This window comes from Amia ocellicauda, chromosome 15 (genome assembly GCF_036373705.1).
Source record: "Amia ocellicauda isolate fAmiCal2 chromosome 15, fAmiCal2.hap1, whole genome shotgun sequence".
Lineage (NCBI taxonomy): Eukaryota > Metazoa > Chordata > Actinopteri > Amiiformes > Amiidae > Amia > Amia ocellicauda.
In genome coordinates this window covers 12,618,075-12,642,055 of record NC_089864.1, presented here as the reverse complement: position 1 = coordinate 12,642,055, position 23,981 = coordinate 12,618,075, and the positions used below count along the sequence as shown (strand labels likewise).

Here is a 23,981-nt window from a genome sequence, read left to right as displayed (position 1 = left end):
AAACAGGTGCACCTGTTTTTCATATTTCAAACCTTCAGAAATGTAAGTGATGAGAAATTCTAGTTATTTTCAAAGATAGATGTTGTCATGTGTGTCTCAGTGCATGACATACACTTCCTTCATTACATCACCCCCCATTTCTTAACCAAGCGGCATTGCAGTGACAGCCCAGAAAGTGCCCCAGTCTGCCTCTTACTCATGTGATGCAGTCATGACACTAGTAAGAAAAGGTTACTCATATCATTGCAGGCCTGAGTAGGTTCCCCAGGGGTTTGTTGATATAATGCTGAAATTCAGGCTTGTAAAGAACGGGACTCACTCCTGGCCAGTTATTGTTAAATGACAGGATCAGAAGAAAGCTTTAAAAACAAGCCGACCACAAGAACAATGCGTATATAGAGTACCGTTTCAGATTTTATTTCAACAGTCAACATATATCTATGCTTCTTACAACTTCAGAACACAGATTAAAAATAAAATAAAAAATGTACAAACTTTGCCAAAATGAAAGTGAACTCTATTATTCAGACAACATGACAGACCTCTCATCACACTCCTTCAGCTGTACCATCTTCATTCGATGATGATGTTGTAGGTTTGTTCCTCTATGAGATCAAATGATAAAAAGCTCAGGAATTTGGGGGTAATTTTATCCACACAGGCATGCACAGCAATATGTATGTGTGTGTAGATATATATATATATATATATATATACACACACATACACACATATACATACGTGTGTACATACTGTAGACAGAATATGGACCTAGTTGTGAAATATATATATATATATTCATTTATTCATTCAAGAGACAGTCCATAGAATGTATGAAAGTGATCTTTCATATATAATCACGTATATGGACATGATACATATCACCCTCAAAAGATATTGTACATAATATTAGAATTAGATATTATAATCACATTATTCTTAACATGAAGACCCACACATGGTAAAGAAAATGATGACGAAGTGGCCTTGAAAACTTGACTGTGGTACAGTACCATCGTCTACTTCTTTTCTTTGATCAAAGTAGCCTAAACACGGTGTACAGACTACCGCTTATTCGTTCACAAGTGGAATCTGAGCTTGACCATTCCTATCAGCACAAGAATAACCGACCTCTTCACAGCAGGCCGAAAAATAAACACCAAAAGAAATAAAATAAATCAAGGGTCACCTGAGCAGAAGGAAATGTGCTAAGCTCTCGTCTGATTAGCAAATAGAAACCGAAAATGCTCAAAAATCAAGGAAGTCAAGGGCCAAGCAGAAATCTGAGACTAAAAAATAAAAAAGGCAATAATCTAGCTCTACTTTTCAGTGAGATCGCAAGCTCCAAAATTCAAGGACATTACATAACTCTTGGGGTCTGGGATACTTTAGCATCGAACACAAAAGAGGTGATGATTTAATTTGAATATGGGCCTGAATGTGAAAATATTGAAAGCGGTCTTCATACTGAATTAAAGAAGTCATTGAGTAAAATTCATAATTGAAGGCACAGATGAAATCCTTGCATTTTCTCACAGTGTAAACCTATCTGCAATATCCCATACTCATGATTCATTATGATGTTCCCAGGGATTGCGGAACTCTTTCTCTGGTTCCAATGAGTCTTTTAACTCCAATCTGTATGAGATTATTGTCCCTATCACCCCAAAAGGTGTCAAATTAGTTTGAGAAACCTTTTAAAGTAAAACTATTACCAACAAGTATTAGTCTGAATCAATCGTAAATTATGCCTTGGATGATCCGGTGTTGAAGGCAGTGCAGTCAGCACTCCGTCTGTGGGATCACTGACTTTGTCTGTTTAATGATTAAAGATAATGAAAGTATATATTGTGGCCCATTCCAGGCCCCAGCCTTCAGTTTGTGCTATTTAGCATAGAGGTTTCAGAAACTACAATTTAATATAAATTATGCCGCTGCAAGCTTTTGGTTTTACATGTAATCTGTGAACATCGTGTTTATTTATTATTTACTGATCTGTATAATTGTGGATCAGTTACTTATATAAAGGGCTGAGATCAAGGCACTTTTTTGCAAATAATCTAGATTTTTTTTTTACCCACTACAGTTATTGTCACCCATGAGAATCCTGCAATGCAGAACACCCAAATCCATAGTCACCTGCGCTACCTGGGGCCAGTGCTCTCTGGCAATGGAAAAGTTATTCCAGGTTTTCAATATTCTGAATTTTGGGAATTTCGGATATACATTAAATACAAAATAGAATATCTTTCAGCCCGGAAATATAGTTATATATAATATAATCATATAATGAATTTTGAACACCAAAAAAAAACAGTAAGGCTTTATAAAGAATACATTTTATTTTTTTTCCTTTATAGCAACTGTTGAGATTATAACAAATCTGAAATACTTACATTTGTTCTTAAAGTAACCTAATGCTTAAATCACATATCTATATATTTCATCTGTATATCAAACAAACTAAATTTGCTGACTTGCTAGGTCAAAACTTGTCCTGGTTTTTTGGAAAAACTGCACTCAACGTCAACTGCGTTGCATAGGATTGGCAACGCCACCTGAGCAATCTGGCTAGCCCTCAGGTCTGTCCTGCCGCCCCCCTCTTTGCGCGCAGAACTGAGTGTGGCGATGCTCACTGAAGTAACAAAAAGGTAATTTGGGGAAACCCAAGGCCAAAAATCAATTTCCAGAAAACACTTGCCCCAGGAAAAGGAATGGACATATTTGGCACTGTATTATCTCACTGGATTATACCTATGGGATATCTTTTTTTTTTTTTTTTTATTCCACTCTTATTCAGGTTCATTCCATGGTAGATTCTATGGTAAAGTACACTGTGGTCTTCACATCACTTTATGGCTTCTTCTGGATGGAGACAATAAGCAAAATGACCCCCCATTAGACCAGAGCACAAAACCTCTGGGTTCCTACACTGAAATCAGGTGATTAAACAACATGTACAACCAAGGTGTAATCATACATGAACAAAACAAATGCAGAAAGCAATCTCTTTGAAGTAAAAACATTTACCTGAATTAACGTTACACATCCATTTCCTATGTGACCTTGAACACCAAGTCAAACACAGAACGTGATGAATCTACTTGAAGATTTCCTCCTTCACCGGCACATGACTTGGTGTTCCAGACTGGCTGCAGGTCTGGAACATCACGGATTCACACCCCTTCTCAGCAGACGTGTGCATCTTGTCTGGGACAGCAGGACTCGGCAAGGAGACAAGGGTGACCATTCGCTCCTTGCCATTACTGAGAACTGACCAAGATGGCGTCATCAGACACTCACTCCTCACCTCGGACAGGTGGAAAAGAGTTTATAATGCTGCGATAAAATAATCACAACTGGCGTGTATGTGTGTTAAAGAACATGCCAACTTCAGCCGCTTTCAGTGCTTTGTTACGCAGCAGTAACACTGTGCAGATTTGGCATTAATTTTTCTGAAGGAGATCCAAATACTTCCCTGTTTTTTCCATCTGCAATTCACATCTGCATCAGCTGAAATGCAGAACTGTTTAGATGCACTGTTTATCACTTGTAATTTTTATCTGGAGTGGATTTTAAATTAAACCAGTCCTTCCAGATAGTGTGCACGGGAGACCTCGGTCGTGCATCAAAACACGCATGTGCTCAGAGCGGGATGGTTCCAAATACCATCATCTTGCACGTAGCTTCGTAGGGGATTTTTGCAGTTTGAACATTTGAAATGTGCAGAGTTGGTTTAGAAAGGCAACTGAAGGTAACTATCATTCTGCCATTTATACTCAAAGAAAAAAAAATCACCAGAGAAACCAAATGTCAAACTATAAACCTCAAAAGAATTGGTAAGAAACCAGTTGAAGATGTTGCCCTTTTCTTGTATATGAAACCACGAGAAGGGGCAGCAAACACTTCTTAGTCCCAGATGCACCCATGAAAGGCTACCTGGTGCAGTCAGCCAATGAAACAGTGCCCTGACAGTCTGAGACACGGGCATCAGAGACCGTTCGACGATGGACAACATTGCTTGACCATGGATCAGGCAACATGCATTCATACTCTGGCCCCATATTGATCAGACCTGACTTTCTGTAGATGTTGATTCTGTATACCATCGTATGACCAGAGACCATGAATCTTGAAAAACGCTGAAGCAAAATCCCTACTTTTGTTTTCAAGCTCATTAGCTCATCAAGTACTGAGCCGCATTCCCGCCAATGATGACTTCATTTTGTCAGTCCTGTGGCACACTTTTTTTGTGCCTGAACCCCTGAAGCTGACCACGTGCTGCACAGTGCGGTTGCTTTCCTCTTTCTAAAGCCAGACCTTGGCTGTTCACATACTCTGAAAGAAATAATCCATTATTTTTCTTTAAGTGATAATAGTGCAATATTACAAGGTACAGGAGACCAAACCCTGTGAATGCTGAATAACCCAATTAACTCGAGTCTGTCTAGTATAGATGAGTATAGGATGAGGTTTGATGTCTGTATGCCTTTGTCTGTAGAAACGCTGTGAATCAGATGTGCTTGGTGGCGCTGCAATGCCTGAGAGAGTCCCGGCCTCTTTCTCTTGCAAATCACTTACTAAAGCCCGTCAGTCAGCAGCCTCAACACATCCAGATGACTTACTTTTCACTCTCTGTAGGAGCCCTTTACCACTGCGATCCCTTATCAATCATGCCATACAAAATCCACAACAGTTTTCATTCGAAGAGGTGTCTGCGATTAGTTCTTCCCGCTGCTCACTATAAGACCTGAGATTTGAGTTGTCAACAAGCTACAAACATCCAAAAGATCAATGTTTTTAAAAAGCCCCTTAATTTGACTCCTGTGAGGTACTGTTTCGATTTTGAGCAACCTTGGCAAGCAAGTTTACAAATGTGGTAGAAACTCAATACCAACGCTCACACAATTTATCATCACGTCCTAAATTGTGCTTCGGATCAGGCTCTGTGTATTGGTATGGATCTGTGACGCACCATTGTCATTCAAGGTTGCCAAAAATTAGAACAAACTTAAGGTAGAAGAAAAAATATATATACACGCAAACAGAAAACAAAAACTGTAACGGCTCAATCTTTAGTAAAAATGTGGAAAAAATGCTTAAAAAACATTTAACAAAAACTGCCAGTCAAATTTGTAAGCAGATAGTGTCTGGACATGTGCTCCAATGTACTGGACAACACATACAGCTGTACTGAGTTACAATAATTACCTATTGAGAGCACTGTGTGTGTGTGTGTGTGTGTGTGTGTATATATATATATATATATATATATGACACACATACACACTATATACTCGTATAAATAAGAAATTGGACTTCAGTGGGACATCGTTTTAGAGCAATCAGCTGTAATTTTTTTATTAACAGATTTTTATTTTATTTTTATTTTTTAAATGAGACCTATAGCTTCTCCATAAAATGTGAATGAGAGAATCGGATTTGGATTAAAAAGTAGTTGTATTTGATTTTCACGATGCCTCAAAACACACATTTCACACCACCAGAAACACCAGAGGGTGACCTTCACTCGCCCTCCTTCACTCGCCTGCCCCGGCGGTGCAGAGCAGCAGCCCCGCTCCCCCGGCTGCCAGACCCTCAGGACACCTCAATGATCTCCATGCTGCCAGAGAAGCTGGACTGGCTGCCCACCTTCCCTAGCTCCTCCCTGGAGCGGCTCTCGCACATGCCCTCCTCGAACTCCATCTGGCAGCTCCGGCGCTTGAACTGCTTCTCGAAGGAACTCTCCTCGTGCCAGCTGCGCCGCGAGTCGCCCCGGTCGCCGTTCTTCTGCCGCCGCCGCACGCAGCCCATCTGCTCGAAGCTGGGCAGTTGCCCACAGCTGTAGGCCGAATATCCGGACCCCCCTCCCCCGGCAAAGATGGCAGAGGTGGAGTAGAAGCGTGAGACTTCGGGAGAAAAGTACCAGCTGTTGGCCAGGGAGGAGGCGGTGACAGGAGCCAGGATGTCCGAGTGCCAGCCCTTCAGTGCCACCCCGGCGCCAGGCTTAGCCAGGTGCTGCTGGCTACTGGACAGGCCAAACAGGAAGTTGGTGGCTTTGCGGTTGTCGTCCACGCTGCCACTTCTGTGCAGAGGGTGAAGGTGTGACCTGGGCGGAGGCTTGGACATACTAGCCTGCCGGGTGCTGCTGCTGTTGCTGCTGCTGATTTGGTTGACCGTGTCGGCCTGCTCTGTGTCAGGACTCCTCTCTGGTGTTGTCTGTTCTGACACTTCCTCTACAGGGGAGAACTGGCATGGTTTGCTGGCCTCCATGAAGGCAGACGGTTTGTAGTATTCTATGTTCTCTTCTGGTGGAGCGAAAGCATGCAAAGTCCCAGTGCCACTGGCCCCGTACGACTTGATATCGAGGGAAAAGGAACGCTTCAGCTTGCTGCTGTCCTCCACGTGCTCCGTGCACAGATGCAGGCCATTCAGCCCTTGGGCCAGCAGCCGCTCCTCTGTGCTGCTCAGACCCAGGGAGTCAACGAGTGAGCAGGGCAGCGTCAGGGCGTCTTTCAGGCCCTGGTCCACACTCTCGGCCGATAAGGCGCAGCTCAGTGGGGCTCCGGCACTCGTGCAGCTGTCCCCAGACTCCTGTCCTGAGAGGGCTTCTCCAACCTTGTCCAAGTGCAGCAACTTCAGCTTGGCAATGGTGCCCATGGGTCCCATCGGGGTCTTGATCTTCTTCTCAAAATCCAAAAGCTGCCCGAGGAAATTGAAGTTGGGGGAAATGGTGGGTCTTTTTTCCTTCACAAACCTAGAGAAAAAAAAAAAAAATCTTGGTCACGATTGTTCTGCAGTTTTTATTTTGATTTTCAACAATATCCAGAGCTCCATCACTTACACAACGGTCAAAAACACAATCACATGTTCTGACTTACAATCACATATTTACAAAACATATAGCATCGAGATTCTTTTGGAAATATTCTAAATGATTCTACATATTTGTAAGATGTTCAAAGAATGCTGAAAGCAATTTCTCACAGAGGACGGACAATGTTTACAGAGCACACTGATAAAAGCTTTAGCAATTCCCTCAAGATAAAGCAAGATTCATCTATTTATACATTTGGTAGGATCTCTTTATAATCATGTTCCCTACTTTACAGATTAAAATAGAAACAGCTGCTTACTTTTGCATCTTACAATAGATCACATCCTTTGCCTTCTGGAAGATTTACTGTTTATCCATCTACCTTTCTTTCCAGTGTTTGAGTTTTCAGGGCAAATTAAATTTAAAACATATACAGGGTTAGGATGTAGAATATCCGTTCTATATTGAAATGACTTTACTCCACGATTGTGGGGGCCCTTCAGTAGGACTGTACCTGTAAGCTTCATCCAGAGACATGTCCATTCTCTTCATGATATACGCTATAGCAATCGTGGCAGATCTTGAAATTCCAGCCAAGCAGTGGACCAAAACCCGCGCATTCGATGCTTTCGCTTTCTCTGTAAGGACAAACAATAACTGCTCATTAATGGTGACATTCGGCAGGAATGCGCGATTTTGTGCGGCAGTGGAGAATGTACTCCCCAGGCCTATGTTACAAAGCTTTCCCAGGCCAAGTTTTCATACCGCTGTGAAATACTTCCACCCCCCTCCCCTCACAGACGACTGGGCAGCCAGCCGCGTGGCCGAGCCAAGGCTTACTGGGTTACTGCAGGGGATGCTCTACAGAACTCGGGCTCAAAGCTGAACCTAGTGCACAACGTCAGACTTCATCTCTGACAGACGCATAAAGTCCTGATATCAATAATCTGTTCCTTCATTCAAATACAGACATTTTTAAATAAAATATTTATCCTAAACAGAACAATCTTTGGTGATGTGAGAGCAAAGCTGTTGATGTCCTGCCTCCACTGGTGCTGCTGCCGGCCAGACGGACTGTAAAGCTGGGACGGAGGACAGCAGCCCTCTGGTTGTCAGGACTCACCTATAAACTCCACTGACTTGTCCAGCCAGGGCAAGATCTTCTCACAGAAGCTGTCATTCACTGGCACTCTGAGAAAGTGGGACTCCGGGATGAAATCGGGCTTTGGACAGGTGTTACTGGCATTGAGGACATAGGCGATATCATTCTGCTGCATCAGATCCTGCAGGAAGACGTCAAGACCAATCAACACAAATCCTGTGTTAAAGAACTCTTACAAATACAATCAGGGTTCAGAATATTAACAGATACAGATAACACATATGCTGCAATGTCGGTTTGTGCAAAACTGGTCACGTGACTGATAAAAATACACATGTGTGTGGCACTGCTATTTAGGTGAACTAGTATGGGATTGCAGTACTGATTGTTATGGCTCCGCTATGGCGCACCCACCTTGTTGAGCACATCTCTCTGGCAGCCGAGGTACAGGTGTGGGAGGATGCGCGTCGGCCCCACGTTGGTGACAGGAAGGCAGGGCTGGGAGATGCAGGAGGGGACCAGAGTAGACTTCCCCTCACACAGGCCAGGGAAGTCATGAGAGAACTCGGCAAAACCACCTGGACAGGAAACGGCACCTTGTTAACAAATCTTTTAGGGACAGATGTAAACCGACATTATGCCACTTCCATTGAGGGATTGTCCGAGTCAAAGCTTCATCTACATATTATGTACGTCTACTCTCACAGTCAATATGATATAGCCACGATGCTTTTTAAGTGAAAAAATAGGATTCAAAAGGTGAAGATAGGCTATTAATTTTATGAGAAAGCCACAAAGTTTACATTTCAGCATTCTGAAAATTACACTAATTAAATCATGCATCCATCATTAAACATTTGGTATTTGCACTGCATGAGGCATCTTCACATTTGCTTGTGAATTCATTTTTATTTATTTATTTATTTATTTTTTTTAAGATAACTAACTCCATGTTTATGCAAACCATGGTAATAATGGGGAAATCTCTGATGAGTTTTCTTCAACAGACTGCAATTCGAAACACATTCAATGGCTCAAATGTTTATGCAATGGCAATCATATTTCCATCCAGTAATGTTGATTTAAAACCATGATTGTGACTCATTATTCAAAAACAGCTGCAGCTACATCAGTAGAATTGGTGGGGTGACATTTAGCTTGTGTAAAGAAGTTCCACTTAAACCACAAGGAGACTCTTTTGGTGGGATATACATTCTGAGCATTATTGCCTGGTCAAAGAGGGGAAGAAAAACATCAGCTGCACTAAACCTTGAGAGAAGACGAGTAGTAATGCACACACACAGCGAGAGGCTTATGGGTCCATATAAACTTCACTCTCGGCTCTTTCAATTGGTTTATTCACTTGTAAAGCAGAATAAAACAAGCCGATATTGGACTAGGTTTTCAGAAAGTATAGTTCAGTTATTGAAAGAAAAAAGGAAGTATGTAATCCTCTTCAAAATAAGCATTATTTAACATCAAAACAAATCCCTAGCCTGAATGTTTTGCAGCTGCCCTCAAATAAAATAAAAGGATTAAAATAACTGGATGGCAGAGCTCACATCAGCCCCCGATCCGCCGTGCTGGGCGGACACTAGCAGCATGCCCAGGTGGCCCAGGCTCGCAGAATCGCTTTGTCATTAAAATCAGCACTGCGCTTCCCTCAGAGTGGAGCGAATGCAATAAATTAATTTCACAACGTTAATTAAATTGTTAGCAGCTATCTGGGGAGTCAGCAGCTGGGTCCCCGGCGAAGTGTTTATTCCAGTGTCAGATGAGCCTTCACCTGGTTGCCTGACAACCGAGCAGAGCGCAGCGTTTCCTGCGAGCTTAGCAATCGGCAAGAGACAACCTCAGCATTAAATGCAGACTGAGGTATAGAAGATATAAAAAATTAATAACAGAGCAAGATGCATTTGGGAAAGGGGGCACTACATAGTTTCCAGGCTCGGTACATATTAGAACAGGAGACGGCTATGTGACAATACAGGTTTGAACATGGTAGGAATGCAAATAGTGGAAGACACATTTTCACTTATCCAATTCTTAAAATAAGAGGGCTCCTTAACTATTTGTGTTTTAAGTATGGAAAATCATTACGATGGGAAAATACAGGTTAAGAGATCGGCCTATTCACTCAAAACAACAATCTAAAAAAAATCTATGAAGATTGGCTATACAACACGCACACACACACTTTACTTCACAATTCCTAATCTCTCCGCATCCCTGAACACACTGCAGTGTCCACTTAAAATATATACTAAAAACACTGCCATTTAAAAAATAAATAACATTGAACATTAAAAAAAGTATGGGCATTAGCCTCCATAATGGGAAGAAGACTTAGAGGTGTATTACATTAATCTCAATAGATATATGGAATGAAATGCAGTATTTTAGCCTGCTACTTGCTCTTTAAGAGCTACAAATAAAATACAGGGCCAACTATGACCTCACTTTCATTTTGAACATTACAAATATCTGTTTATACGTTTTTATGACTTACATGTAATCTTATATTTGTTGCAGGAGACTACCATAGAACTCCCATTGTATTGAGGGGCAATAAACCTTTGAACTGTCAGCACATTGTAATTTACCTTACGAACAGTCGTGTTTACCAGAAAGCGGTGTTCAGACGTCATCACAGTGACATAATGGACAGATATGAAGAAACTGAAATGTTGATGTGGGACTGAAACACATTTGCTGCTCAAGCAAAACTAATTCTTACAGGTTACTGTTGGGCAGTGTTCGGTTTACAAAAAAACAAACACAACAAGCCTTTCTGGTATCATCTGCCGCAGTGTCCTATTACCACTGGTTACTATTGCAGCATCTTTGTGCTGTACTCAAGTACTGATAAGTACAATGCCATTGGTCATCAAATAAGTGTAAATAAAAGTCATCATCCTATTGCTGCATAATTGATAAAAGGTATTCACTCAATAACATGGTTCACAACTACAAACAATTAGTTATGTATACACAGCAGGTAATTGTTGACCAAAAACACTAATTGCACTTTTATGAAGTAGCAATAAAAGCACCACACAAGTTAGGCCACAGATAAGAAAAATATAAGTATCACAAGGCAACTAGACATACTAGTCTTTGATGAGTTAAGTTACCAATAATTAACTTTATGATACCAAAGCTATAACCATAAGTAGCTTATTTGCTTTTATTGCACTGAATGGACCTAGGAAGGTTCCTATTAAAAGGAAAACTGCTCTACAGTAGATATACAAAATAGGACTTACGAGGACCTAATAAAAGTCCTTTTACAAATATTGTAAAAGATCTTTCATGGAAAATACATATATCAAATAGAAATTGAAAACCACAGGATGCACAGAATACTTCTGTAAAGTTTATATGAAACAATACAAAATTGAGTCCCTTTGAAGCATAACATTGATTTGGGTTCACCGATCACACCTGCACTGTTGTCAACAACGCTGCAGACACAATGACAATGTGTGCGATCGGTTATGCAAACCACTGCTGTACAACCAAACATGGTCAACTTAAAGGGATACTTCGGTATTTTGGCATTTTATGTCTTACTCACCCAGAGTCATACAAATCCATGGAAACCTTTTTAATTCTGTGCGTCCAGTTTGAAGAAATTTGAATTTATAATTCTGTTAGCTTAGCATGAACTGGAAGCAAATAGTCACAAAACACTGACTCTCAAAACCAGCTAATAGACCTTTTAAATACTCAAAAGCTTGTCCGTTTGCCATTTGTAGTCTTACAATACTATAAATAGCCAATAAATAGTTAAATTGATTAATTTACTGGTAATTGTAAGAAATAAGTTTCCACATACTTCCTGATTTATGGACTACACTCGGTGCCTGCACTCTCTGTTTTCATTTGCATCACAGCTGATCAAATGCGTAGTTAGGGGTGATAGTTCCAAAAGAAAAATGTGTAAACATTCATCAAAGTACTTATTATTTTGTATAGACTAGTAGAGAATATTTTATGTTCAAATGTGCTTCTCCCAAATTTTGAATGTTTAAAAGTTTTGTGACCATTTGCTTCTACCAATTGTGCTATGCTAACAAAATGAAAAATTCAAATTTTCTTTAAACTGGATGCACAGAATTAAAAAAGTTTTCCATGAATTTGTATGACTCTGGGTGAGTAAGACATCAGGCTAAAATGCTGAAATACCGAATTATCCCTGTAAGGAGAGATTCAATAGGATTTGTATTGCTTTTTCAAATATATGAATACCACTAAATGAACATTAATATTAGTATTTGTAATGCTTTTATTTTATTTTATGAACTAACAAAGAAGCTTGAGATTGCTGGAGAGTGCGCTAAAGGTTGAAGCTCAAAAGTAGCCAGTAGGCACTCGTATGAGATTAGGTTAAAATGTACACAGTTAATACTAAAAACCACATTAAAAATAGACTGAGGAGTGCTAACATTAGGGCCTTAGCATTATTTATATAGCGTGTTTTCTCCCATCAGGATTATGTTCCCAGGGTGCCTCTCAGCGCTTACTGTGCTCAGAACACACTTCTAGAGTGATGGGGATCAGTGGAGGCCTGAAGCGGAGGGATGGGGCTCATTTACCTGTGAGGAGATGCACACAGCGGAGGGATGGGGCTCGTTTACCTGTGAGGAGGTGCACACAGCGGAAGCTCTTCTCCAGTTTGGTCAAGAGCACTGTGAGGAAGGCTTCAGAGGAGAGAGATGCCACGTCGGCTGAGCTCTGGTCATACACCACAACCTCCTGACTGCTGTCCACCTCCAGCTGAAATGGCCCGGCAAACAACATGACAGCCATTCAAAAACCCAACTTCCCCACAGCAGGACAACTGCAGTCCGTGTTTAAGAACAGTGTGTGATTTCCACCTTGAATCCAATTGTAACGGAGAAAATCCAACCAATTTATTGAACTTCAAGAACATCTACATGATCCACCTTTATTATTTGTTCTTTCCAACATGGCTTCTTTCTCCTGCAAAATCCACCCTGTTCAGCTGGTCCAAAACCTAGACTTTTCTGTGCTTCAGGTCTCTCTTACTACTCCCCATGTTTCAGACTCTTTGCTGGCTACCCATCTCTACCCTCTGCCCTTGCTTACCATTTCCTCAATCCTTCTCTTTTCTCACACTCTTTACTTCTGCTTGGCCTTTTAGCTGTATTTTGTTCTCTATCTACTATTTCTGATTTCCTCTTATAATCCCCACCCCACTCCCCCCAATGCTGGAAACAGGACCTTACCATCTCGGCCCACCATGTACCTGTAAATCCTTTCAGTCCATCTCTCTGCATTACAACCTAATGTAATATAATGGCATTGAACAACAGCACATGCATTAGTGTTGCTTTAACCTGGAGAACCACTGCATAGTGGCCACCGTGGACTCACCTTCTTCTTGGCCGAGTGCTGAATGAGCTCCGTTATGAGCACTTTGTCTTGCTGCAGTCTCCTCTTCATGAGCTTGGAGGAGTTGATGTTGATGGCCTCCAGGATGTGGGAGGTGTTGTACTCCACAAAGGGACGGCTGTCGATGAGGAGCACTCTGTCCATGCCGCTCTCCAGCAGGGCCACCAGGCTCTCGGCCCCCATGTCCTGGACGGCACTCCACCGCTCCGACATGGCGAACCAACAGTGGCGTCTCCCACCCGCCCCTCTTCCCGGTCTCTCTCGCTCTCTCGCTCTCACTCTCACTCACTCGGCTGCTTTCTAAGTCCACACCAGTGACGTAACTAGAAGGGTCCTCAAGAGATGAACTGTTTCATTGTGTCAGCGATATATGATGTCATCCTGGTGGTGCTTGGCAGAAGAAAAGCTGAGCCCATTTGTAAAGAAAAGCCTCGCTCACTCAAAGAAAAACTCTCCCCTTTTATGTGTTTGTGTTTAAATACAGAGTCTGTGCCAAACAGTAAGCTGCATCCACTACGTCTAATTCACTGGAAGATGGTTTGCAGGAGGGGAAACTTTCACACCACTGCACAATTGACACAAAAGATGCTTTTTCCCGGGCAGTGTAGGGATTACATCATTCTCCACCTTTATTTCTTCAGTTATTCATGCTTAAGTACTTATCTGCGGAGGGGAAAAAAGGGGGGGGGGGCATTTAGTTTTGATTAACAATAAAGCAAAGACATATTTCTTGTCAAAGAAAAAGGTCTTCGGTTCTGAAGTTGAAGGCTTTTTCAGCAGCAGCTAACAACATTGTTTGACCTTTATCAAACATGTCTGTCAACCAGCACTACATTACTACAACCAAGTCACAAGTCATCTTTGGAGTCTGCAGACAACTATCAGTAGTTGAATTATGATCCAGGGGGAAAGGCAATACAAAAAGTACTTAATCAAATTACCAAAATCAAAACTAGACAAAGACAGGGCTACAATTCATTAGGACTCAAATATAGCCTAAATTCTACTAAGCAGTGACCCTGGCCTGAATGATAATGGAAAGAAAAATAAAAATAAAAAAATCAACCTCTTTCAGTATTTCACCATCTCTGTGGGCCTTTCTGGCATGGTATTAAGAGGTACATGCATAAGTATTTAAATTCAATTTCAGTAAAAAAAAAAAAAAAAAAAAAAAAAACATAAAAATGGTCAAAGATTGTTTATTTAACTAGCTGGTACATGCTGCAAATGATTATAGAAAATTGCATTCAATAAAATCAACATTTTGTTCAGTTTAGAGTCAGACAAAATGGAGCCCAGCAATGAGTTAAGTTATTTTACAGGTGAATTAAACCACATAAATCAAGACCGCTTCCATTATGTAACAAACAACTGTTCCTTATTCCGACACCCAGGGAGGATGTAAAATGTATGACTCATAAAAAACAAAAAACAAAACAAAAAACTTCCCATTAAACTTTATCACAACAGCTGACTCGGAATAAAACATTAGTGTGGAAATTCCCAAACACACTGTAAAACGAGTCGCTCAGGCAAGGAGTTATAGGGCTGAATTTCCCTCAACAAGTTCATTCACAGCAGACCACACACACAAGAGAGTGGTAAAACCAAATGTAAAGTGGAATATGTGATGTGACTGCCAAAAGTCATAAACAAAATGTAATTTCTTCCCTACATTTTCCATCTTCTGCATGTCACGTTTTGTTTCATCTAAAACAACTATAAAACATTTTTACATTTTGTTCTTACATTTGTGATTTATTTCCAATCAAACTGTTTGAGAAAAAATTACCGTAAACTTGTAAATTAAACTAAACTATTTCAGGAATGTATGCATTTTAAATCAGAATGTACTTTTTACTCCGATTCATTCACGATCTGTGGAGAAGTGTGGTTCAGCAGAAGGAAATCATGTACAGATGCATTAGTTACTAATTAAACATGGACACTAAACTAATCCTTAAACAAACAGTGAATTAAATCAATGAGATCTAACTATGCTAAGTTTCAACAAGTATGTTTACCGAACTTAAAATCAGATTATCAGCATAAAATGACTATTCCGACGTACAATCCAAACATTCTGGAGATAAGGTTGAGTGTAAAATGACTCAAAGAATATTCAGTTTGATGAGATACTTCAAGACTCAAATGTAACCATCATACCATGTAATCATTTTCCAAAGGCTACTTAAATGGGGACTCTAATCCTCTTATCCGATTTGGTTCCCCACTGCAATTGTTGCATTAATAGGCTAAATGTACACTAAACTGTAAATAAAACTACCCTATACATAAAGAAACATTTGCAGCTTCTTAATGCACTGGTCATGAACCCAAAACAAGCCTGCTTCATCCTTGCCAAGTTTACATGGAAGACATTCCTAGAACTGCATGACGACTTCAGAGCAGAGATTCCACGACTCTGAACTGCCATGAGAAAAACAAAACAAAGTGTAGTAATTCTGTGTTATGGTTAAGAGAGTAGTCAAGGTGAATGGAGGGAAGTGTTAAGCATTTCAAAGATGGAAAAGAGTACATTTTAAATGAGTTGGATGCCTGATATTTTGCTATATTGTGGAGAACACAGATGGCTTGAATTACTCATTATTGATGCATTTTCCTTTGGCAAGTGCCAATAAGGTTTCACCTACGGTTATTAATGGTACCAAAATATATTATGGGTCTGTTATTTTCTATTGGAAATAAAGTTAACACCTGTTTTTTGGGTTGTTTTTTTCTGGACGTAGGAGTGGCAGTAGCATTGCAGACAACTAACTCACTCAAATTACACTGAGATCGATCACAGACCCTTACTGTCTGCAATTCTGTAATAAGAAAGCAAAATAATACACAATGATCTAGACATAAAAATTTCTCCAACAATCATCTGAATATTTTTTTTTTCAAAACACTTATTATTGCTGCTCTACACTTAATATGCAACAGTGCATTTCATACAGAGACCTTTTGTGAAACAGAGAACACATTATATAAATGATCTACATCCCTAAACTATTTAATATTGCCCAGCCATAACATTGGCTGGAAGGAGAATATCAAGTAACACCAGAAATGTAGGTACAATATAGTTTGTGAACTGTGAACATTCCTGCATTTGAAAGTGTATCCAAAAGCAGGCCAATTAGTGTGGGTCTATATTCATTCCTCGAGACACGCGGGATTATCAGCGTTGGGTTCTGCATTCCCAGGTGTGTCCGCTGTAACATCAGCTCAATTAAGTGATCACTGAATTGAAATCAATACCAGTAAATGGGCGATTAAAAATATTATTTTAATTTGAAGAGAGTATCCAGAAAAACTTGTGAGGGGTTCTCCTTAATGTTGTAAATGAATCTGTAATTATCTTAGTAAGAAAAATAAAGCTTTAAAGAAAAAATACCCAGTCCTCAGAGGACCGGGAAGCTGTCGTGATGGAAGCTCAGCGTGTTCTCCGAGCTACTGCTTTCATTAGAAGAGTTACTGTTTCTGGCATAATTTGCACAGTATCCCACTATGAATAATGGATAGTTAACACCATAGGAATTTACAGTCAATTCCCATCACATTATATATTTGGGAAATGCATCTGTTATTGTTATATTTAGGAATGGAAATATGCAGTATCATTAGCCTGTCTAGGGCATACATTTTTGTTTTTCCAGCCTTTACATACACATTTTATTATACATTGCAGAAAATGTTGTTTTAAATGCTAACAAAAACGTCTTTCATATGACTGCAGCGACAGCAATGCTTTATTTTAGTTCCAAGACTCCAAAACACACACCTGTCAATAACATTTATATTTTGTTTAAAATTATTTTTTCTTGTAATTAATTGAATGATTAAGTTTAAATTCAACAGAATATTCAAAGACCTAAATATTGAATAGTTGCAGCCCTGATATATATATTATTCTGGATATAGATTGATATGTGTATTTATATTATAGAAGTTAGGATCTTACACTTTATGGGCATATTTATCATATACCTATATGTCCTGATTTCAGTTCTCTTATTTGTTAGTGGGGGGTTAAAGAAATCTTTTAAAACCTTTCATTTCATCGTGTTGCATTGTGAGGATTGTTTTTGTAAATAATCAGGTTCCTTATGGTTTAAATCTCTTAAAGCCTCCTGTCCCAGCCTCTTTAGTAAACCTTGGCCTGCACCTCCTTGCCTTATCCTACTGGTTGAGTCTTCATATAATAATTCCCAGCTTCTCATGTCCTGAGCATGACCTGTAATTGTACATTGTCTTTCCTTCAGGAAATCAGCTCATTCAGAGAAAAATATAAATTACAAATGAGTTTGGAATGGTTAAATACATGATCCTAAAAAAACTCAAATACATGTAACATTTTCACTCACTTGGTTTACATACTACACTTGCACACATCCATGTTTTTCATAATAAATGACACCACTAATTATTTCGCAAGTAAGCAAACAAAATCAATGATCTCCCGTCTTACGCATCTCTCTTTCTAAAGTCTATAATCCTTAGATTTAAAGAAGATTCCAAACAGAGTTAAGATCTGGTGTATTAGGCTGAATCCTGCATTTGGTAGAAGTCAAATTATTTTGAACCACTCAGAAAATAAGGTCTTTATAACACTTTCTTAAACAAATATTGCTGGATGAGAATCACTCAATGACAGAGGAACGGAGCTAGATAAAGCTTTCCGTTTGTTTACGAGGGCTTTAACTGCTTTACTACAAAACACGCCTATGAGAGATAACATGTAACGAGGGGACTTTGCTCATTTGCATGCATCAATAGATTGTTGGTGGAATTGTCCTGGGAAAAAAATTACAACAGAAATTACAACACTGTATACCACTAAAAGCCAGTGTCTTTAAAAGTCCCATGTAAAATATTGTTCAGCATGATGAAGTTACATAAATGGCACAGTTACCTGCAATTGGCATGGCCTTGGATTTCAGCAGTGTTCATTTCAATTCCTGCCTGCTGTTTCTCATTTACAGCTTGGTGTACTGTGAAAACAGTGTCTATGAAATAATTAGGCCAGAAATTCCCTTTTCAGTTGAACCAATTTTGTTTCTCATGTTTTTTTCTACCCTCAATTAAACAAAACAGATTGCTTGTTCAAAAAGCAATTTTTTATTACCCTGGTTTCAGTAACTGGGAAACAAATAATACAAACACATGAAAATAGTCATGTGATATTACCATGCCAATCGATGACGTTTTATAAGGTAATAATTACAAATTTGCAAAACATAACAAAAAAGATTTCCCATTTAAATATAGGCCTATTTATTCAATCAAGACTTTACAAAATATATATAATCAAAGGATGTTTGGTCATTATTTTAAATATGGATAACAATACACTGCATCCGATCAAATATGATGGGCCAACTTAAGTAAAGCATTAAAAATCACAAGACATGTTGTGCAACTGGTCTACAAACATCGTATTGACTTTAATTGGTTGCATGTTTGGGAACCCTTTCATCATTGCAGAACTTGGTTTTTAGTGAAGTCCATAATTTAATCACATTAGTAGTTTATTTATTTTTCACCAGAAGCATACATCATCTTGAATATTTGCCTAATACCACCTGCCCACTTCAGAGTGAAATAATCTCTGGGTAGTTACTATCTGGACAAAAACAGATGTAAGCATGTGTACAAATTAATGTAAAGTCAGAAAGCATCGAGATTTCTCTCTAATCAATGAAAGAAGAATTATGCAACAAAGAGAAATTGTAGCATGTGCGTTTAGTTCCTAAATCACTGCATAACAAAGCAGGTGTAACCAACCTACTCAGAAACTTTCTTAAGGCAAGCCTGGGTCAACCATCGCCCTTGAGCAGGAAATGTTCTTCTGTAATTGATTTCCCCCATTTGATTAATCTCCTTTCAGCACATCAACCGTTTGAGGTTACTGCATTTCCAGCACTACCATCCTGTTCTGAAGTGATACAAGTAATTATGAGGCTATAACTTGTAAACCCAATAAAATAAAATCCACATATATTGAAATAAATACAGTATGGAAGTACATTGTGTAACTTTTCTATAAAAGTCTCGTCTGGATGATTTCATACACTTTAATTTTTCTATGCGCTTTGACTGCTACAAATAACTATGTTTGTTGTTGCTTTCATTGTGGGGATTGTTATTTTAATAAAATACTTCAAATGGAATAGTTTGCCTAAGCTTAACAATTAGATGTTAAGCCTGGTTTTTTAACAATCAATCCACAACGAAACATAATCACTTCTAGAGAAAACAGAACTGGTAGCCTAGATCCTGCAGAAGACCTTCAAACAAAAAAATGCACATAAAACAATCAACTGGTCTGGAGCAACTGCAAGGACCTTCACATAACACATGAGAGAAGGGGTATGCAAGTTAACTGTCGAAATTATAAATGCTGTTGCTGGAGCCATTGTACTTTTTTAATTTTACTGGTGTCGGGTAACTTCATCATATGATGGTGGGGATCACCACATCAGGGGACTAATTCGGGCAATAGTGTTTTGCTCTGGGACATCTTTATAAAGATTGAAAACAATGGGTTTTCTCTTGTATCATTTGTACCCATTTGTATCATTGAACCCATCACACCAAGTCCGACAAAACTTGCCATCGACTGGGTTTTTAATTACTTGCAAGACTCTGCTTTTAATCATCGAGTTCCCTGAAACACTAGTCCAGAACGGCTCATAAAAATTGTCCAATATGACAACTTAACTCCTGTAACCCCAGCCTGTCTGAAGCCCCGGTGCCTAAGAGATTAAGTTTGGGGGATGCTTCCTCAGAAGTACATTGCACCCTGACTTTGGAGCGCTGCCAGCTCCAGAGGCCCCTGACTCCCTCCGGTTTCATATTTTAATTGAAGACACATCTGTTCACTCTCTGGCATTCCCCAAATCCGATCTCATATCCACTGTAACATTTGTTGTCACATTACTGCTTCTTTTGAGTCACTGCAGACTTCTTTCTAGAGTAAAGCACCTATTAGCCTTGTTTAGAAATCTTTAGCTTCCAGCAGATATACTCAATTGGTTGGTATAGAGACCATCATCATTTGTTATGTTTATATATATATATATACACACACATACATATACACATTCAGATTTTTAAATATATGATGTTTAATGCTTCCATTACTGTGTTAGTTCATTAAAGTCATTTGATTAATATAAAATGAAGTATTGCAATTCATAACACACTTGATATTGTTATACCTCCATTAGGATTAAGTATAATACCTATCCAACATCTCCTTCATGATTTGTTAATCAAGCTGGCTAGACTTAAATCTATCACTGAAATGTTCAGGTTTTTATCCACCACCTTACAACACTAGTACTAATAATGATACTAGTTGTGCGTTTTAATACAGCCCTGGTATGGCCACATAAACTTTCTTCTGCATTTTGCTTGATTACCCCTACAATCTCAGCACAATGTCCGTCTGTCTCAGATTAAAGACATCTTTATATTTACTAAATTTGAGGCCTTAACTTATCCAGTTTCAAAAATTAATATCATCTTAAGGCATGCAAAACCTGTATTTTTCAGGTGTATTAAACATTTAGTAGTCATAGTATTTTCATAATTGCAGAAAATACTTCAGCAAGGTGTATTCTGGAAATGTTAAATAACTCAGCAATGCACCTGAGAGGCCGTCACGGTCACTTTAGCACTCTATTAAAATCATTCATCCTTAAATTAGAAGGAACAACTACTTTTCAAAAGCAGATGTCAATCTCCTTTTCAAAGGGTTTCTGGATGGACACCTGACAGCCCAACTACTAGAGACTCACTGTATGTTCTTTATTTATCATAAAATATCAATATACAACATTATGAATTAATGTGTGGTTAGATGTTGAAATGTATATTCCAGTAAAAACACAGACTTAAGAGTTATGGTCATTGTCAAATTGTTAATACATATGAACATGGATTGTGTATGTGAATGTGTATGGTTTTGATGTCAGACACTTCCAGAAAACGAATCGCTTTTAGTACTTATATAAGCAGAAAAAAAAAAGAAGTAATCTATGATCTAGAGGAAGCAGGAAATGTTAAGAAACACTTTCAACTGCTTAAATATGTACTTAAGTTTAAGTTAAGTCAGTGTTAGGTATATTATAAGGTCCTGAATGTTTTTTTGTTTGTTTGTTTGTTTTTGGGGGGGGGTTCCCCTGAATAAACAAGTAGCAAAGTGTGACAATGCACCCCTTGTTGAGTTCAACTTAAGACATCTTTCTGGGCTTCACTTCTTTTGATGCAACACAAAGGTGTATGTATAGTTATGTCACCCATTCGCCTTCATATGCTGCAGTAATAGTTTGAATCACTATGTTAAGATTTTCCATTTCAAATGAATACCACGAACCAGGGTAGTATTCAAATTGACGGATACCTCACATAGAAAAGATAAGGTATATTTAAATCTGCATTAAGAGCCAAGAAAAACAGAACTAGAAAACATGCAACATTCGATCAGAATGTTTAAACGAGTTTTAGAATTCTAAATGTTTCGATCAATTGTATCGCCTCCGAAGTGTTTTATTCATCTAATGTCACTGCATGTACACAAAGGTTAGGTATTTTTTCCAGAAAGACTAGGAATCAGGAACATGACAAGTAATACAGTGAAGTCCAGACGCTTCAGTGTATAGTGTCACAATCACATTCACAGTCTGTCCACTGCCCAACACATTTATTCCACTTACGTCACATCTGTAATATAAAATATAATCGTAAATACCAGTTTTAAGGTTAAAAATGGTCGTTTTAGATTACATGACCTGACGTGAATGTATCATTTTCTTTCAATCCCATTTGACGACTGAATCCCTGACCGATTGTAACAGGTCGTCTTCACTGCACTTCACTTCCTACTCCACTCTCGGTCTCGAAACTATTGAAATCATTTGACTGAATCCACTTTTAAATCTAAAATGAAATTAACGAAGCTGAAGAACGTAAGCGGACAATACACATCTGGTGTCACCACTCATTTCGTTTTAAATGTAAATAATAATAATAATAAAACAATTAAAAAAACATCGACCGACACAGAAAGTCTTTCCTACACATTTAAATTGTACTTTTCCCAGCCCTATCGGTGTAACTTCCCTCCCCATCGCCCCCGACACATGTCCAACACAAGGCCCCGCTGTGAGAGACGACTTTGTCACATTTTTTAGGCATTTTTGAACAACTTACTCTGCTAGAAACGGCTGAGAGAAAGTCCATTTCCACATGGTGTCTTCTTTTGTCACATCCGAGCCTGGCTGCACAACTTTGCCTCACGACAAGCAACCAAACAAAACCAAAAGAAAACTAAAAAGCAAAATAAAAAAAAAAAAAAAAAGAAAGATTCACTGGTCACTAAACTTCAACCAAAGGATGAGGTCATTGGGATAAAAATAAAAGAATGACGTCACTTGAAACCAATCCCACTGCGAATGAACCGAACCTCTTAAAGGCACACACAAGCAGGGTCGACGTTACTGCGCATGTGTGAGTTCGGGGGGAAACTTCAACGTGAAAAACGTGTCAGATTGAAATACGGCTTTTAGTTAACCACTTCAGCTGGAAATGGTTTGCTGTTTATGACTCTGGTGTCTAAAAAGGCTCGGGCTGGTGGGCGGCGCAGCGACTGAAACCCCAGCACAATCAGGCAGGATTCAGATGACCTGCTCCCTCTCTCACATCACTGAGCTGCCTGGGCTCTCGTCCAGTATTGCCCTGTATAAAGGTTAACCCTTGAAGTGTGTGGTTTTTTTCCCCATTCACAAACTCAGACGACTGCACTTTGCATACCCAGGATGTTACTGGCCTACACTGCACAGTTATACCAGGAGTTTCAGGCATGTGCATTGCATTTACAGGTAATAATAACACAAGAAAGTTTAGATAAAGTCTGTACGAACGACTGCCTTGAGCTTGAATTGCTCCAAACCACTCACCTACGACCCCCATACTGAACTGTATAGGTTATACAATGACCTTTTGGTCGATTCTTAGTCGCCTGCAGACGTTTAATGTTTAAACAAATATATTCAGGTTTATCATAACACCATAGACTGAAAGTACACGAGGAATCGCCAAACGGCTGAAAGTACTAAAAGTACAGTCCGGGGGCCCCTCTTTCAATCAATCCAATGTACTTCTGTGTTATTCGCGGGTGTCCCATTGTACAGCAGCATAACAGGCACTGTGGAGAGGTTATACCATTAACTTTTTGAGTTTTATCTGTTTACACACATAATATTTCATGTGAGATAAAGAGTTAACAGACCAGTACCAGGCACACAAATTATTACACAGCTCCTGAGGACTTTGATAAGGGGAACTCCTTGACTCATTTTCGCACTTCAACAAGGAAGGTGTATATTGAATCTGTCTACCATTTCATAAGTGCGAACAACACCAGCTCAGAACATTAGGAGTGATAAATAATTGTGCAAAGTAGTCTGACACTTAAGCCAACGAGGCCACAGATCAGCAAATTACATATATAATGGTTAATTATCGTTGTCCAGAGACTCCACAATGAAAAAGGCAGAACAATGAAATAACTCCCATAAAGACACAATCACTCACACACACATGCACACACATATACAAACAGGTTACTCA

The 23,981-nt window shown here is 39.2% G+C and overlaps 1 protein-coding gene across 1 annotated transcript; it reads right to left on the bottom strand.

The window, feature by feature from the left end:
- Positions 1-396: 396 nt before the first annotated feature.
- dusp16 (dual specificity phosphatase 16) lies at positions 397-22,934 on the bottom strand. Its single transcript, XM_066724736.1, has 7 exons — positions 22,563-22,934; positions 13,320-14,000; positions 12,560-12,698; positions 8,334-8,497; positions 7,941-8,100; positions 7,332-7,455; positions 397-6,757 (listed from the first exon to the last, which is right to left on the bottom strand). The coding sequence occupies exons 2-7, from the start codon at positions 13,548-13,550 to the stop codon at positions 5,599-5,601; spliced, it is 1,977 nt and encodes a 658-aa protein (XP_066580833.1). The 5' UTR covers positions 13,551-14,000; positions 22,563-22,934; the 3' UTR covers positions 397-5,598.
- Between the last annotated feature and the right edge of the window lie 1,047 nt (positions 22,935-23,981).

Bases quoted from the DNA above. Each gene is read 5' to 3' on its own strand.
- dusp16 (XM_066724736.1), bottom strand. From the start codon at position 13,550: ATGTCGGAGCGGTGGAGTGCCGTCCAGGACATGGGGGCCGAGAGCCTG. The intron at 7,456-7,940 runs GTGAGTCCTGAC...TTGTCCTTACAG, and splicing joins CAAGTCAGTGGAGTTTATAG to AGAAAGCGAAAGCATCGAAT. The intron at 6,758-7,331 runs GTACAGTCCTAC...TTTTTTCTCTAG, and splicing joins TCTCTGGATGAAGCTTACAG to GTTTGTGAAGGAAAAAAGAC.